At 39.3% G+C, this 17,259-nt stretch overlaps 1 protein-coding gene across 2 annotated transcripts; it reads left to right on the top strand.

The window, feature by feature from the left end:
• The first annotated feature begins 211 nt into the window (after positions 1-211).
• LOC122038705 (phosphoenolpyruvate/phosphate translocator 2, chloroplastic-like) lies at positions 212-4,462 on the top strand. 2 transcript variants are annotated; one of them, XM_042598592.1, is made up of 9 exons: positions 212-647; positions 1,248-1,370; positions 1,448-1,600; positions 1,849-1,934; positions 2,113-2,197; positions 2,471-2,590; positions 2,688-2,756; positions 3,749-3,878; positions 3,960-4,462. In XM_042598592.1, exons 1-9 carry the CDS (start codon positions 243-245, stop codon positions 4,028-4,030), a joined length of 1,242 nt encoding a protein of 413 aa, XP_042454526.1. In that variant the 5' UTR covers positions 212-242; the 3' UTR covers positions 4,031-4,462. The 2 variants fall into 2 exon arrangements, with proteins under 2 accessions (XP_042454526.1, XP_042454527.1); XM_042598593.1 differs by having other exon boundaries at positions 231-647; positions 1,220-1,370.
• The last annotated feature ends 12,797 nt before the right edge of the window (positions 4,463-17,259 follow it).

Here is a 17,259-nt window from a genome sequence, read left to right as displayed (position 1 = left end):
TCTTTGTACAATGAGTCGTAGGGTCGAAGGTCCACAGACGTACATTGGATGAATAATCTGGGCCGGCTATGTTAAATTCCGTAGACACCATGCTTTATCCGGGTCAGCATTCACCGCTGATTTAATTCCTCCTAGAATCTCTGTGAGCCCCGGCCTAGGGACTGCTGGGGTGGGACCCGCCTTTTGCACAATGATTCCGTCTAAATACAGATCCTGTTTTATTTGCAGATGAAGAAGCGAGGATGCTGCAGCACAGCACCAACGCTGCCTCCTTTGCGGCTCGCCCTCTGCTTCCGCGATTGAAGGCCGGCCGGAGGCGGCAGCATGGTGGCGGCGCAACCAGCCATCTTTATGCATTGCCAGGCTTCCTCTCTTCTTCTTCTTCTTCGGAAGAGCCGTCGCCTTCTCGCTCATGGATCTGCACGCCCTCGCCCCGCCCGGCCGTCCCCAAGCCCCCGATCGTTCCCACCACCGTGGCTAGGGCTGCCGAAGATGCCGCTCTGGCCGCCGGGGGCGAGGAGAGCCTGCCGAGGCCAGCGACGAAGGTCTCGAGTTCAACGAGCGGGCTGGTGCACAAGTTACAGTTGGGATTTCTATTCGGCCTCTGGTATCTCTTCAATATCTACTTCAACATCTACGACAAACAGGTCTGCTTTTTCTACTTTCCATCATGACTACTGGAATCTTTGGTTTTCTTATTAAAATAAAAAAATTGATCCGTGAATCCTGTGCGAGGTAGATTCTTCTTTAGATGAATAGGGAAATAAACAGTAAGAGGTAGATTCTTCTTCGAAATAGAGAGGAAAATGATATGCATTTATTCGAGTAAAAATTGTAGAGTATCTTTTGTAGAGGATGTATGAAACTATGTTTTATTTTGTCGTTGCTAAGAACAATCTAGCCTTTTTTTTTTTTTTTCTGAAATCTTACTTGTTGACAAGGAGCTATTTGACTTTTATGTTTGATCTTCTCCCCTCAGTTAGAGTTACAGTTACTATGATAAGTTTTGTTTTTTTTTTCCTACACGAACTAAACCTGTTCATATACAGAAACAAGGACAATCTCTAAAACTTGTCCTTTTTGTGTGCAATCCAGGATGCTTAAATAAAAATCACTCTTTATGCAGGAATCTTTTTTATTACTCTATAATTCTTATGTTGTCTTAGATAGAAGAGATTGGTCGAAATATACTTTACTTTGTTGAATATGGCATTTTTAGAATCTCCAAGAGAGATTGGTTGTTGCAGGTTCTGAAGGTGTATCCGTTCCCAATGACCATCACTGCGTTTCACTTTGGCATAGGGACTGTGTTTATATTGTTGATGTGGCTCACTAATATATATGAGAAGCCTAAGATCTCTTCCAAACAGGTGCTGAACATTAAGATTGTAGATCTTGCGTTATTATGGCCTATATGTCCTTTACAGCCACAACTATCCATTGGCAGATCGTTGCAATTCTTCCCTTGGCTATTGTGCACACTTTGGCAAATGTTTTTACTAATATGAGTCTGGGAATGGTAGCTGTTTCATTCACTCATACAATAAAGGCGAGTGAGCCTTTCTTCACAGTAATTCTGTCTGCCTTGTTCCTTGGGGAGGTAATTTTCTCATCCAATCACTCTCAGTTTTGCCAACATGAAGCCTTGTATCTTTTCTGTTCTTGTATTTTCCTGGTAATCTTCTAAAGACTTGTCTTCTGACCTCCCTTGTGAGCTTGATGAAGTTCCTATATACCTTTTTCTGCATGTTAAGTATTGTTGATTGTTTATTTATTAATTCCGCTTTGTGCTTGGCAAAAGTATCCAAAGATGTAATAAAGCATTTCGATCTTTTATTTCGTCTGCAGTTTCCTTCCTTTTTGGTTCTGATTTCTCTTGTGCCAATTGTCGGCGGTGTTGCTTTGGCATCTCTGACTGAAGTTTCTTTCAACTGGTAAGCATCTCCAAAAATAAATAGTTCATGAAGTAATTATTTCTTTGTTGATTTCATTTCCTCTCATCCCTCCTTTATTTTCTTCCTACTATTTGACTATTCCAAATCCAGCATACCCTATTTTTATTTATCAAGAATTTATCTATCACACTCACATTTCCTTTAAAATCTTAAATAGGGCTGGATTTTGGAGCGCCATGGCTTCAAACCTTACCAACCAATCTCGCAATGTGCTCAGCAAAAAGATAATGACCAAAAGTGAGGTACTCTAACAGAACTTCATAGTTCTCATTTGTGTATTTAATGCTTAATGATTTGTGTTGGAATTTGGAATTGTACAACATGGAAATTGAATGGTTGAACCCAGAAATTTTGCTTAATGTACAAGCCTGAAACATGAATCTATCTGATTTTGCAGTTTTTTTTTTCCATAATGAGTCAAACAAAAGGATGAGCACGTGAATCTCTTGAAATCTGTATAATATAAATTCCATCAGTGAAATTTTGTTGTTGACTAATAATTTCTCATCAATCAGGAATCTCTAGACGACATAAATCTCTTCTCGATCACTACAATCATGTCATTTTTACTGCTAGCCCCTGTAACGATACTCATTGAAGGAATTAAATTCACTCCAGCATATATGCACTTTGATGTAAGTAAACTCAATGAACTTTTTTTTCTCCTTCCTTCTCTAATATCTATATTGGCATATTCTTATTTATTGATGATTTTAACTCTTGTAACTGTAGGGACTGAATATTAGAGAGGTGTTCGTGAGGTCATTCCTTGCTGGTGTTTGTTTCCATGCTTATCAACAGGTCAGATATTGTTAAGCACATGCAGATGTTTGCTAGTTCTACCTACTAATTCTTGCTCGATGTGTTAACTCAATTATAAAACACAAATGCATTCATGTAAATGAGGACTACATGAATGCAAAAGAAAGGGAAAAAAGATCTAATCTAGTGGAAAAATTAATAGGGAACTCAAAACAATCAGAAATAAGAGCTTAGATATTGAATGCTTGCTATTCAAAGAGTGCCAATTTGTGATAGCTTAATCATATTTGATCACAATTTTGTTCTTGATGGAACTCGTGCCCAATATATCCAACTATGCGCAATCGATAACCATTGCGTAAAGGAAGCATTTTATGAATTATGACCAAGCACAAGAATGGTTAATTTTCAGATGCAAGATTTAGGGAGAATCTATCTGAATCGAGCATGGGATATATAAATTGTTGATAATATAGGTAGTATTGCAGTTAGACCAGTAGTATGTCCTCTTCTTTCTAACTCCATGCTATGTAATACAGATAGTAACCTAACATTTCACATTTGGTAAGTTTCACAAACTATACTACTGTTCTGTTACAATATCGCTATTTGACTGTTTTGAGTGTTGTTAGTACCCCGTAAGAAGGCTAGTCATGTTGCTTTGCACAATGACAGTGGTCAAAACAGCTATTGAGACATGAATATATAAACTGGTTGCACTCTGAGACTAGCTAGGATTTGTAGGATGGTAAAAGAAAAATATACTAATCAATCCACTTTGAAATTGAGAACCAAGATGAATATACAAAGTTATTTCTATCTGGAGTCTTAAACATATTAGCAAAGCATCCAATATCATGGATGCTTTGAAGATGAGTAAACTTATGTTACCGAAAAAATTTAGATAAAGATCCTTAAACAAGTGCAAACAAGACTTCCATTTCTGTTTAAACATCACTTCATCTTATTTATTCCTTTTCCTCTGAATCATTTTCGGATTCCATGTCTGATTGATTGTCTGAAACTGGCAGGCTGCATACATGATACTCTCCAGAGTATCTCCTATCACGCATTCTGTCGGCAACTGTGTGAAGCGAGTGGTAGTCATAATATCTGCAGTTATCTTTTTCAGAACACCAGTTTCACCTATTAATTCCATTGGTAAATCCTTGCTCTTCCTCGACTGTTGAAAACTTGGTATTTCCATCAGTTTTCAAATCCTCTATTGGATTTTGATTGCAGGGACTGGAGTAGCACTAGTTGGAGTCTTCCTATATTCAAGAGTGACGAGAGCCAAACCCAAGTCTGCTTGAGACTTTTAGTTTTTTTTTTTCATCCAATTCTCTTTGAATAGTTTGGAAATTGGTCAGGATTTACTCCTTTGTTACAAAGACATGTGATAACCCTCACCCCAAGCCCCTTCCAGGACTGCCCATGCGATCTGGAAAGGAGGTAAATTAGGGATTTCACCCAACACCAAAGATTTACTCCTTTGTGATACAACCATTGCTATAGGCAGGTTTTCTTGTGTAACTTCATTTGCTCCCTACCAATAACATTTTGACCTTTTGAAGTTTTCTTACAAACGTTTATTTTGTAGAGCTGTAAGATCTTTGATTTAATTTCATTTGTAGCAATTTCCTTCATATCTTTGTGTCAACTCTCTTCATTAATTGCTGATGATCCTGTCCTAAAATAGTAAAGACAGCTGGCTAGGGATGTGGCCCAACAGTTGACCTTGTGAAGACTCCTCTCCGTTTTGCAAAACCAAAAACGCCAGTGCCAAGCTAAAAAAGGGGTCCCGACATTGACCCTCCGATGCTCAAGTCAGTCATCGGAATAATACAAAGACGGTAAAAAACTGTAGCAACAATAGGGCTCAAGCACAAACAGCGCATACCACCACCGGTATATGGACCCCCTTTATATAGTGCTCCAGTAGCAGACGTGCACGCTTCTCAAGGCGCGTGCATGTTTTCCTAACTGCCCTATGAAAAGACATATGAGAAAAGTATCTCTGACATCATTCCTGTTAGCATGTAAATCTCTGACATGATAGTAGAAGCTTCCATCATACAATTTGTCTGTAGACCAGACCATGCCCTTCTGTACACTGACTCTCAGAAGGATATAATGAGCTACGCGAGGGATCCTACTGTTTGGCCAAGTGGGGGAGTTGTTCGGCGAGTATACCCTGTTAGGACCAAAAGTAGCTAGAGGGGGGGGGGGGTGAATAGCTCGTCGCGTTCGCTCGGTGCTCGGCGTTGCTTGTTCCTTCAAAGATGTGCAGCGGAAAATACAGAAACAAACACACAACGCTAACACGGTTGGTTTTACTTGGTATCCACCTCACAAGAGGTGACTAATCCAAGGATCCACACCAACACACACACCCTCCACTAAATAAAACTCTCCTTTGTGGTAACTACCAAGGGCGGAGAAGCCCTACAATACTCAATACAAGAAGAGAGGGAAAGGATACAAGAAATACAAGCTTACAAGCTTACAATGAGTACAAAACCCTAACCCTAGCTTCTCTTCTTGGCTTTGATCCGCCTCTTGACTTGGAGAGCTTCCAAGATCCTTCAAGAACCGCGATCCGAGCCTTTGTGGAGGAGTTGGCGAGCTCGAGTGAATCGAGAGTGCTTGCAGCCCATCGAACGCCCGCAGCCTATAAACGATGTCAGCGGTCGGATCCCGATCGATTCAATGTTCCCAATCGATCGGAGGCTTTGGATCGATCCACGGATCGATCCGTGGATCGCGATAAGCGCTGGATCGATCCACGGATCGATCCAGCGCTTATCGCGCAGGGCCCCCAATCGATCCATCGATCGATTGACCTCTGATCGATCCACGGATCGATCCGAGGCTCGATCATTGGGATTGCGGATCGATCCACCGATCGATCAGAGCCTGATCGATCCATCGATCGATCCAAAGACTTGGTTTTTGTCCAAAACCAAGTCCCAAACCTCCAAACCAACATCCGGTCAACCTCGACTGTTGGTATGTCATGCCCAGCATCTAGTCACTCCCTTGACCTGCTAGGACTCCTTACCAAGTGTCCCAATCCTTTGACCCACTGGACTTTTCTATGTGCCAAGTATCCGGTCAATCCTTCGACCTACTTGGACTTTTCTTTCATGCCAAGTATCCATCAATCCTTCGACCTACTTGGACTTCCCACACCAGATGTCCGATCATCCTCGATCCATCCGGATTTTCCTGGCTTCACTCACGGGACTTTCACCGCTTCACTCACCAGGATTTCCATCCGCCTAGCTTCACCACTAGGACTTTCACCGGCTTCACTCACCAGATTTCCATCCGCCTAGCTTCACCACTAGACTTCCTTCGGCTTCACCACCAGGGACTTCCTCCACCGGCTTCACTCACGACTTTTCTTCCGGCTTCACTCACCAGACTTTCATTTTGCCTAACATCCCGTTAGGACTTCCTCAAGTATCCAACAACCTTGACCTACTTGACTCTTCTTCAATCAATATCTTATCAAACATCTAAACTCAAACCAAGACTCGGCTTGGTTACCCAGTCAACCTTGACCGAGGGAATATGCACCAACAATCTCCCCTTGATGTTTGACAATACCACACTAACACTTACAATCCCATATGTGTTAGGCTAATCCCATAGCCTCCTTCTTCATGCCACTAGGTAATGAAAGCATAAATTAAGCTCTTCATTCTCCCTAAGAGGGCAACCCTCTAGGTATTGAAAGCCTAACTTACTCCCTTTCATGAGTCCTTTCATTCTCCCCTATGACCTTCCCATAGGTAATGAAGGACTAAGCTTAACCATACATTCTCCCCTATTGGCACACATCAACCCATCGTTGGACACACATCAACCTATGCTCCATTGGCACACTTCAACAAATCCATTTGTTGAAGACTCTCCCCAAGAGTTGCTCATCGTTGTTCACAACATCACTCGATCAACACGATAATGAAGGTCCCATACCCTTCATTTATCCTTAACTTCTCCTCGATGTAGACAACTACCCAACCTTGAGCATTATCTACCACTGAGTGTCCACTTGAAATAATGAGGATATCCACTCCCATTTCTCCCCATTTCAAGTTTAAATGCTCAACCTTGAGCAAGTTCAACGGAAGGTTAACCACCTTCCAAGGTTCATGAAAATAATTTTCATGTCTTTAAAGAGTCCCTCCCCTAAAGACATGGTGGTAACTTCTGTCATTGCACCAACAATGACTTGGAATCCCTAAACCATTAGAAACCCAAATTTAGAAGTTTTGAGGTTCAAATATTCAAAATTTGAAACAACCTCAACCTAAACTTCTACTTAGTCTTCGTTAACCAATCCATCCTTGTTTTCAACATGAAAACACCCTTTGTATGTATACAAATGTATTTAAGGGGTTTGGAATGGTTACCTAGACTCAAAGAGGTTCAAAGATGTTGAAATCAGGCCTTCCCAGCCAAAATCAGCAACTTGGATCGATTGAGTTCCAATCGATTGAACCTTCTCAATCGATCCACCGATCGATTCAGACTCGGATCGATCGGTCGATCGATCCAGTCAGTTCGATTGCAAGCCGTTGAATCGATCCATGGATCGATTCAGAACTCCAATCGATCCATGGATCGATCGAGACTCGATAGTTGCTGAAATTCCATTTCAGTCAACTTCAGAAACCCCTAGAAAATTCTACAAAAATCTAAAAATTATGAAATTTCGTGTAGACATTATTTAGGGCATACTTAATTATGGAAAAATAGCTTTCTATGAAAATACATCATATTTTCAAAGATTGACACAAACTTGAAAACTTGCAAAAACTTTAGTGTTTTTCTTCAAGTTTGTGTCTAACTATTCAATGGTGATTACCATCAAAAGATAGTCTTCACCAAGGTTTTCCAAAAACATTTTTAACAACATTTTCAAAACCAATATCTCATCACATTCCTTGGGCTTAATGCACATGACTTGTACATTAGCTTTCCCAATGATGGGAAAACACATAACTATGTGTTTTGATGAACCTAAAACTCAAAAGAATGCACTAAATCAACATCTTGAGTTTTGTTCATCATCCCAACATCTCACTTGTATATAATATGCACTAAAACACATACAAGTCACCTTATAGTCTTTGTGAGATGTAGATTTTGGTTTTTGCCCTAATCTAGGGATCATGCATATCTATCTAGGCATTTTAGAGATGTTAGACATCCACCTAGGATGTCACTTGTCAATAAGTGCCGTTAAATGCCATTTGTCCTTAATTACAAGGAATTAAACTTAATGCATGATTATGTTATGGCATACATCAACAGAAAATAATTTTCAAAAGAAAATACCCTATTACTACATGATGTATGAATGTCATGACATGGTATTTTTGGATTTTTCATAATAAAACATGAATGCAAAAATAGACATGATGTCATGGCATATGATGGGCAAACAATCATGGCAAGGTTTAGCATAAATAAAATATACCTAGATTAACTATCTAAGTATCCTTAAAGTCTTAGCTAAACTTACAACTTAAACCTATATTGCCCCAAAGTGCTTCAAGAAAATGTCAAAGCCTAAGTTTGCATTTCTTATTCCCTTGATTAATTTATGCCAATTAAAATTAAGCATATTCCTCAAATGTTGGCATATTCCATTTTTCCACAAGAGTAGCACTTTTAAATTAAGGCTCGGATTGCCTTAAATTGTCTAAGAACATACCAAAATCCCAACTTGATAGTTCTTATGAATTTCCCAATATGTGCCATTTAAGATTAAAATCAATTCTTCCACCACTAGGCACATTTACTCTTTCAAAGAGTAAGTAATAATTCCATTTCATTTTCAAAGGTTAACAAAAACCCTGAAAATGCTCCTTGAGTGTCAATTTCCTCAAAGTTGGGTTAACTACCCTTCTAATCGGAGTTGACACTCTCTAACCCATCTATGGGGTAGAGAAGATGCTCCTAGGTACCCAACACCTATTGGTGCTCCTTGGATGCTCTAGGTACTCACTAGGGATAACTTCCCTAGATACCTTCCTAGTGACCTTGTTGGGCTTCTTAGAAGCCTTGGTCACATTTTCTAGGTCAACTCTAGGGATAGCCTCCCTTGTGACCTTGTTTGTGACTTTCTTAGACTTCTTAGAAGTCTTAGTCACATTTGTTGCAAAAGTACTCTTAGGGATGACTTCCCTAGTATTTTTGGCTTGACCACTAGACCTAGGGTTTGTTCCATAACTATATGGAACTCTATGGTAAGAGGACAAATCCTTCTTAGCCTTTGGTTTGTATCCCAAACCTCTATGGCCATTGGATGGCTTTTATACCCCTAAACCTAGGTTATGCTCATTTTGCCCTAATAGGATATTTTCCATCCTTTTTAGGGTCTTTTCCATTTTATCAAGTCTTGACCTCAAGACTTGATTTTCTATCACTAAGTCCTTAGTTTTTGGTTTTTCATTTGATCCATGAGCATTTTTATTCTTGGGCTTGTATCTATTATCCTTAGTGTTCTTGCCTAGGTTTTTACCCACATTCCTAGCCTTAGGGATAGTAGTTTTGGCATGTAGGGCCACATGCTTTTCCTTAAAGCCCTCATGCTTCCTATTCTTATGGTAAATCGCATTAAAATGATAAAAGTTTGACCTAGCATGCTTTTTACCATTTTGCAAGGGAATAGGCTCAACGAAAGTTACCTTCCTTTTTACCTTGGAGGCTCCCCCTTGACTAGTGCCTCCTTGAGCCTTGACCATCTTCTTCCCCTTGGAGCATTGACTTCGGTAATGCCCTTTTTGTTGACACAAGAAGCACACAATGTGCTCCTTGCTCTTCTTTGTCCCGGGGGTGGTCTCCTTGAGCTTCTCCTTGCCCTTTTGTGCCACTTGGCCCTTCTTCTTGGCCAATTTAGGGCATTTGCTCTTGTAGTGCCCACTTTCCCTACACTCAAAACATATTATATGATTTTTATTTTTAATTGAAACATTTATACCTTCTTGTATAGGGATGGCACTTGCTCCTCCATTTGATATTTCTTGAATTTCGGAGGTGGCACAATCTTCTTCTTCTACACTTCACCCAGATGTCAAAGCTTCTCCTTCTTCTTGATCAGGCGTCACCAAGAATTGCTCCCCCTCAATCCTAGAGGTGGAGGCTTCATCATTTTGAATGTGAAACAAGGAGTATGCTCCCTCCTTGTTCCCTTCGCATTCCCTTGAGGATGAAGCTTCTTGGATTTCCTCTTCTTCGGAGGTTGAGCATTTATCAACCTCGGAATCCTCCTTTGGTCTTGCTCCAAAGAGTCACCCTCTTTGGAGTCTTCTTGGTACAGTGGAGGGTCTCTTCATGAAGCTTGGCCAATTTGCTCCAAAGCTCCTGGCATCTTGAATTCTCCAACTCGAGCCAAGATGTGGCTAGGCAATAAGTTGACCGAAGCTTGGTCACTTTGTCATTTGCCTCGCCCCTTTGAATTTGTTTACTCCTTTTGAGAACTTTGCCCTTGGAGTTGCTTGGAGCTTTGAAGCCTTCCATTAGAGCAAACCATTGCTCTATCTCCATCATAAGAAAGTTTTCGATTCTTGATCTCCAAGAATCGAAACTTGCCGAAGTGTATGGTGGAGCCACCTTTGTGTCAAATCCAAGTCCATCTTGGAATTGCATCTTGAAGTTGAGCTTGATAGAATCTTGAACTTGAAGAATTTGCTCCAACTTCTTCACCCTCTAGCTTTTCTTGATATGTTTGCCCTTTCCGGTGGATTCAGAGCGACCTGCTCGATACCACTTGTTAGGACCAAAAGTAGCTAGAGGGGTGAATAGCTCGTCGCGTTCGCTCGGCGTTGCTTGTTCCTTCAAAGATGTGCGGCGGAAATACATAAACAAACACACAACGCTAACACGCTTGGTTTATTGGTATCCACCTCACAAGAGGTGACTAATCCAAGGATCCACACCAACACACACACCTCCGCTAAATAAAACTCTCCTTTGTGGTAACTACCAAGGGCGGAGAAGCCCTACAATACTCAATACAAGAAGAGAGGGAAAGGATACAAGAAATACAAGCTTACAAGCTTACAATGAGTACAAAACCCTAACCCTAGCTTCTCTTCTTGGCTTTCGCCTCTTGACTTGGAGAGCTTCCAAGATCCTTCAAGAACCGCGATCCGAGCTGAGCCGGAGGAGTTGGCAGAGCTCGAGTGAATCGGAGAGTGTTGCCGCAGCCCATCGAACGCCGCAGCTATAAACGATGTCAGCGGTCGGATCCCGATCGATTCAATGTTCCCAATCGATCGGGGGCTTTGATCGATCCACGGATCGATCCGAGCCTCTGATTTCGAAGCGCTGTCGATCGATCCACGGATCGATCCGGCGCTTATCGCGTGAGGGCCCCCAATCGATCCATCGATCGATTGACCTCCGATCGATCCACGGATCGATCCGAGGATCTTCGCTGGGATAGGTGCGGATCGATCCACCGATCGATCCAGAGCCTGGATCGATCCATCGATCGATCCAGAGCCTGGATCGATCCACCGATCGATCCAGCACTTGGTTTTTGTCCAAAACCAAGTCCCAAACCTCCCAAACCAACATCCGGTCAACCTCGACCTGTTGTATGTCATGCCCAGCATCTAGTCACTCCTCGACCGCTAGGACTCCCTTACAAGTGTCCGGCAACCTTTCACCCACTGGACTTTTCTCTGTAAGCATCCCCAATCCTTCGACCTACTTGGACTTTTCTTTCATGCCAAGTATCCAACAATCCTTCGACCTACTTGGACTTCCCAACACCGGATGTCCGATCATCCTCGATCCATCTGGTTTTTCCTGCCCGGCTTCACTCACGACTTTCACCGGCTTCACTCACCGGATTTCCATCTGCCTAGCTTCACTCACTAGGACTTTCACCTGGCTTCACTCACCAGGATTTCCATCTGCCTAGCTTCACTCACTAGGACTTCCTTCTGCTTGGCTTCACTCACCAGGACTTCCTTCTGCCTGGCTTCACTCACCAGGACTTTTCTTCTGCCTGGCTTCACTCACCAGGACTTTCATTTTGCCTAACATCCCAGTTAGGACTTCCCAGTCAAGTATCCAGTCAACCTTGACCTACTTGACTCTTCTTCAATCAATATCTTATTGTCAAACATCTAAACCCAAACCAAGACTCAGCTTGGTTACCCAGGTCAACCTTGACCTGAGGGATATTGCACCAACATACCCCGCTCGGTCACTCAAGACTATTCTTCTCCATGGTCGCTGGACTTAGTAGGTCGTTCCTCGCTCGATCGGACAGACGATTCGGTTAGACTAGCCTTTATTTGGTCAAATTTGTGAGCATCTGATGTCCTCTCTATAGTCGTCCTAGCTGGACGAGCAATCTACTCCGATGAGCCTCCGGGCTGATCAAACCCTTCAGGTCCCCTCGGCCTGTTGTCATCTGCTCGGCTGACTTTGGTGAACTGACAATTTCCTGCCTTTGGCCGTTTTGACTTTGACCTCTACATCAATTGTTGTTTCCGTCTTTGACTCATACTCGGTGGCTCCCTTTACCACTATCAGCTGACAAAGTTGATAATAACATACATTATATATTATAAATTGATTTGTAAATTGGTTTAAAAAATTAAGAAATTTAATGACTTCACATTTGTCAACAATATAAGCACGAATCGAATCTAGTATAATACTAATTACTATAACCCTATAATAGTCATTAAATAGCTACTGAAATAATTTTAAATATATACATATTTTTTTACTATGTCAAAATAATTTTGATAAGTAAAAAAATTATTTTCATCTAATTAAATTAATTAATTTAATATGTTGTAGTAAGGGCATCTCCAACAAATTTGCGGTAAAAGAGGATTTAAAATTGTGAAATTCAATTCGGTACTGTTTTTTAATACAGAAAAAGTAAATTATAGATGACTATTGATCATTAATATAAGTGATCAAGATATAAGAAAGGATATATTTGAACGGATGGAGTTTTGTGTAGGATCGAAAGCACTAGAGGGGTGGTGAATAGCGCTCATGACTTTCATGTTCGTTAGAGTAAAACACACAGCGGAAAACAAAATAATACACGAACACCAAGAGTTTTACTTGGTTCGGAGCCTGTGGCGACTCCTACCCCAAGACCCACACTCGTTGAGTGGTTACTTTGGGCAATCACTATCAATTCGGAAATATTACAAAATAATACAAATTAAAGCACTATCAAATTTTATACCGACAACAAGGAAATCTGAAATTGAAAACTTCTGGTCGTCGGAGTAGAGTTAGGACTTCGCTGAATCGTCTTGTTAGCACACACGGAAGAAGGATTGCCAGATTCTTGATATCCTCAGTTGCTGCTTGAACCAGCCATAAGTAGCCCATTGAGGGTGCCTTCTACCGCATGGAGGGTGCCCTCAACGCCGCTGAAATCGCAGCGTCGATAAGCCCTTCATCTTCGTTGCTTATTCGCCTGAGGGCGCCTCCAAGCTCCATGAAGGGCGCCCTTCATCCAGCGTCCAGGGCCCCTCCAAGCTCCATGAAGGGCGCCCTCACGCCTTGCTGCGAGGTTGTCGACCAGGACACCCGAGGCGTCTCCAAGCTCCATGGAGGGCGCCTCAGGACTGTTCATCCGAGGCTTTTCTTGTGCGATTTCCGTCATGCAAGGCATGTTAGTCTACAAACAAAGTATACCCTGCAAAACAAGATTAGTACAATAAAATAGAATAAATAGAAAGTTATTTTGATAGTCTCCGGACTGTCCGGTTCTGACTTCGGATTTCACCTCCGGAAATATTAGGTCAAACCGATGCCTACTGTTTCCTCACCGGGGAACATGTCCTCACCTACTCCACTCAGGAGAGTTTACCTATTTGCCAGATTGATCCTCCAGACCAACTGGACTTTTGTTCAGCATCTGAATCTCCAGGACTTTCTGTTGGACGTTCGTTCCACGACCCATCCAGTCTTCCACCCGGTTCGCGACACTAAGATTTTAACCTAGAGTCCCCGACTCTAGGGTTTTTGCCTGAAGTCTTCGACCTACCAAGACTTTCCGCCTAGGGTTACCACCCCCTAGGACCTAGGGTTACCACCCCCCTAGGGTTTTCCACCTGCCTAACCTCAACTAGGACTTTTCCTCACCTAGGGTTACGACCCCCTAGGACCTAGGGTTACCACCCCCTAGGGTTTTCCTTCATGCCTAACCGTAGCTAGGACTTTTGCCTAAGTACACTTAGGACTTTTCTGTAATCTCATTAAACCTTATTACATAATAAGACAACTTAATTTTGAACCCTTTGACATAATCAAAACACAGGTTTGATCGTCGGATGCTTCCCACATCAACAATCTCCTCTTTTTTTTTTATTATGACAACACGATTCAAAGTTAAGTAAAACATAACAAAATAATTAAGGTATTTAAGCATGAGCATAACTAAAATAATTCATAAAAAAATTCTTATGCTCTCATTTTCATAAAAATTATGTTTAAATTCTTAACTTTGACTTTACTCTCCCCCTTTGACGTAAATAAAAAATAAAACAATGATATGCTCAAGGAAAAAATCTCAAGGAAAAGCTCAAGGATAGACACATAAATTCATGACCCACCATTTCACTTTTTGTGGGCCCCATGAATTTATGTGTCTATCCTTGAGCTTTTCCTTGAGATTTTTTCCTTGAGCATATCATTTTTCTAAAAAAATAATACTAAGTAGAGAGAAGATTGTAAAGATAGACAAATTTTTAAATCTTTAGCTCTCCCTGAAAGGCTACACTTTGCTTTGAAAATAATTTTTTTGAAAAACAATTAGCTAAATTAGAAATTCTGTGAAAATACTTAGTTTTTTCAACAAAAACTTAGATAAACTTAAGCTTTGAAAATTACTTAGCTGAATATAATTTTGAAAACACTTAGCTTTTTTAACAAGAACTTAGCTTTAAAAGGATTTTGATAAACAGTTAGGTTTGAAAAAGATGTTGATAAAAGCTTAGCTTTAATAATTAGTTTTATGAAGGTTTTGAAAAAGGCTTAGTTAAAAGTACTCAGCTTTAAAAAGGATCTTGATTAAACCATAGTTTAAAAAAAAATTGATAAAAGCTAAGTTAAGTACTTAGCTTTGAAAATACTTAATTTTCACAACAAAAACTTAGCTAAATTTTGAAAATAATTATTTTGTTAAGTACTTGACTTTTATAACAAAATTTGATAAAACTTAGTTAAGTACATAGCTTAAAAAGCTTTTGATAAAAACACTTTAGCTAAAAATATTGTGAAAAGAACTTAGCTTAAAAAATATTTTTAGATAAAAAACACAGTTACAAACTTAAATTTTTTCAAAAATTTTAAACTTGCTTTTTCAAATAAGGTTTTGTTTTAAAAAAAAAAATAAACACTGAACTTCTTTTAAAAATTTGAAATAATAAAAATAAAATTAATGACTTAACCTTCCTTTCACTCTCCCTTAATTAATACAAAAAATGAGTGTTTTAAGTTTTAGGATATTCTAGAGTCCAAGCATGAGTAAATCAAAAGCATAAAAGTTATTTTTCCTGATTTTCTATCTCACTCATTCTAGGTTATCAACCATGTTTAACTTATGAGTATGTGTGAAACAGAGTTAAGTTTATCAATATTTTAAAAATATTGAAATTGAGATTTTAAAATATAAGTTTGAATTTTCAATGAGTTTGAATTTCAAATTTTAAAATATAAATTTAATTAGATTTAAACATTTGACAATAATTAGAATTTTGAAGATTTTAAAAATATATTGATAATTAATTAAGTTTGAAATTATAAACTTACATATTAATTATGATTTTAAAAATTAAATAGATTTTGAAATTAATTATGATTTGAAAGTAATTAACATTTTGAAATTTAAAAATAATTATAATTTAATTAAGATTAATAATCAAATAATCAGGATTTTTGAAATTTATTATGATTTTAAATAAATTTTGAAATTAATATTGAGATTTTGAAATTAATTAGATAATATTTTGAAATTAAGATAAAGATTTTGAAATTAATTAGAAGTTGCAATTAAGATTAATTAAAATTTATTAAGATATATTAATTAAGATTAAATTCATTAATTATAAATTTTACTTAAATCCTTCTCACCCTTTTCTAAATTATCAATCAGGGATCCTTATAGGTTTTTGTGGGATGGTAATTTTATTTTTGATTTAGATTATCATCTAAGCATTGATTTATATTTGAGTTAGACTCAGGTTTTACAATCAGTCCATTAAATATTCATTTCAAAGATTGTCTTCCAGAATGTGACAAGGCACTATGTCTTCTTGGATATGAGATCATCCACCACTTCTGGACAAAATCTTTCAAAAAAATTGGATATTTAAATTTTTTTTTGAAACCCCTAAGTCTAACTAGTCAAGTGTAAATCATGCCTAGGACCTTATCTATCCTAATCTAAGTATGAATAAAAAGCAGTAAATCAAGCACCGGACAATTCTATTTTATAATAAAAATGATCTTTTTATTGACTCCCCTAGATCATAGTCTCGATAAGGTCTATCAAGGTAATAAATTTGATCCTTAAGGATCCAACATTAACCAAGTCCAACTTGATTAATCAAGTTCGACTTGGGGACCCATGCTTGGACTAAGTTTCTATTTGAACGTTTTACTAGAGACAAATAAGATCTGAATTTATGTTTATGTTTAAATCCAAGTCCGGATCGGTTGTAAACATCTCTTTGTTTTCCAAGAATCAGATCAAGATTCTTGGAACCCAAGGTAAACCGTTCCAATGTGTCCTTAAGTCTTTTAACTTGAGGCCTACCGTTCCCTCACCGGGAAACCCGCCCTCACCTACTCCACTCAAGAGACTTTACATGTTTGCTAGATTGATCCTCCAGACCAATTGGACTTTTGCTCAGCGTCCGAATCTCTAGAACTTTCTGTTGGACGTTTGTTCCACGACCCATCTAGTTTTTCACTTGGTTCGCGACACCAGAATTTCAACCTAGAGTCCCCGACTCTAGGATTTTTGTCCGAAGCCTTCGGCCCGTCAAGACTGAAGCCTAGGGTTATCACACCTAGGACTTAGGGTTACCGCTCCTAGGATTTTCCACCTGCCTAACCTCAGCTAGGACTTTTCCTCACCTAGGGTTACCATCCCAGGATTTTTCCACCTGCCTAATCGTAACTAGGACTTTTGCCTAAGTACATTTAGGGTTTTTCTACAATCTCATTAAACCTTGTTAGATAATAAAATAACTTAACTTTGAAACTTTTGACATAATCAAAATACAAATTCGATCGTCGGATATTTTCCACACTAACATTTTGTTCCTGAAATCTTATATAATAATATCCCATATTTTAATCTTTTACCGCCCGGACGGTGTTGTTCTTTCAGCTTTTGGGAATTTCGTAATTTTACAATTGCCGTAATATTATTGTAATAAAAGTATTTTTAAAATAACAAATATGATTTTATGTAATCCATCTCTTATTATTATCCTCTCACCACTCCTACGTGGCTTCTACTGAACGC

This window comes from Zingiber officinale, chromosome 1A (assembly GCF_018446385.1).
Source record: "Zingiber officinale cultivar Zhangliang chromosome 1A, Zo_v1.1, whole genome shotgun sequence".
Lineage (NCBI taxonomy): Eukaryota > Viridiplantae > Streptophyta > Magnoliopsida > Zingiberales > Zingiberaceae > Zingiber > Zingiber officinale.
Note: the sequence above shows the minus strand (reverse complement) of the source record. Positions and strands in the feature narration are given on the sequence as shown.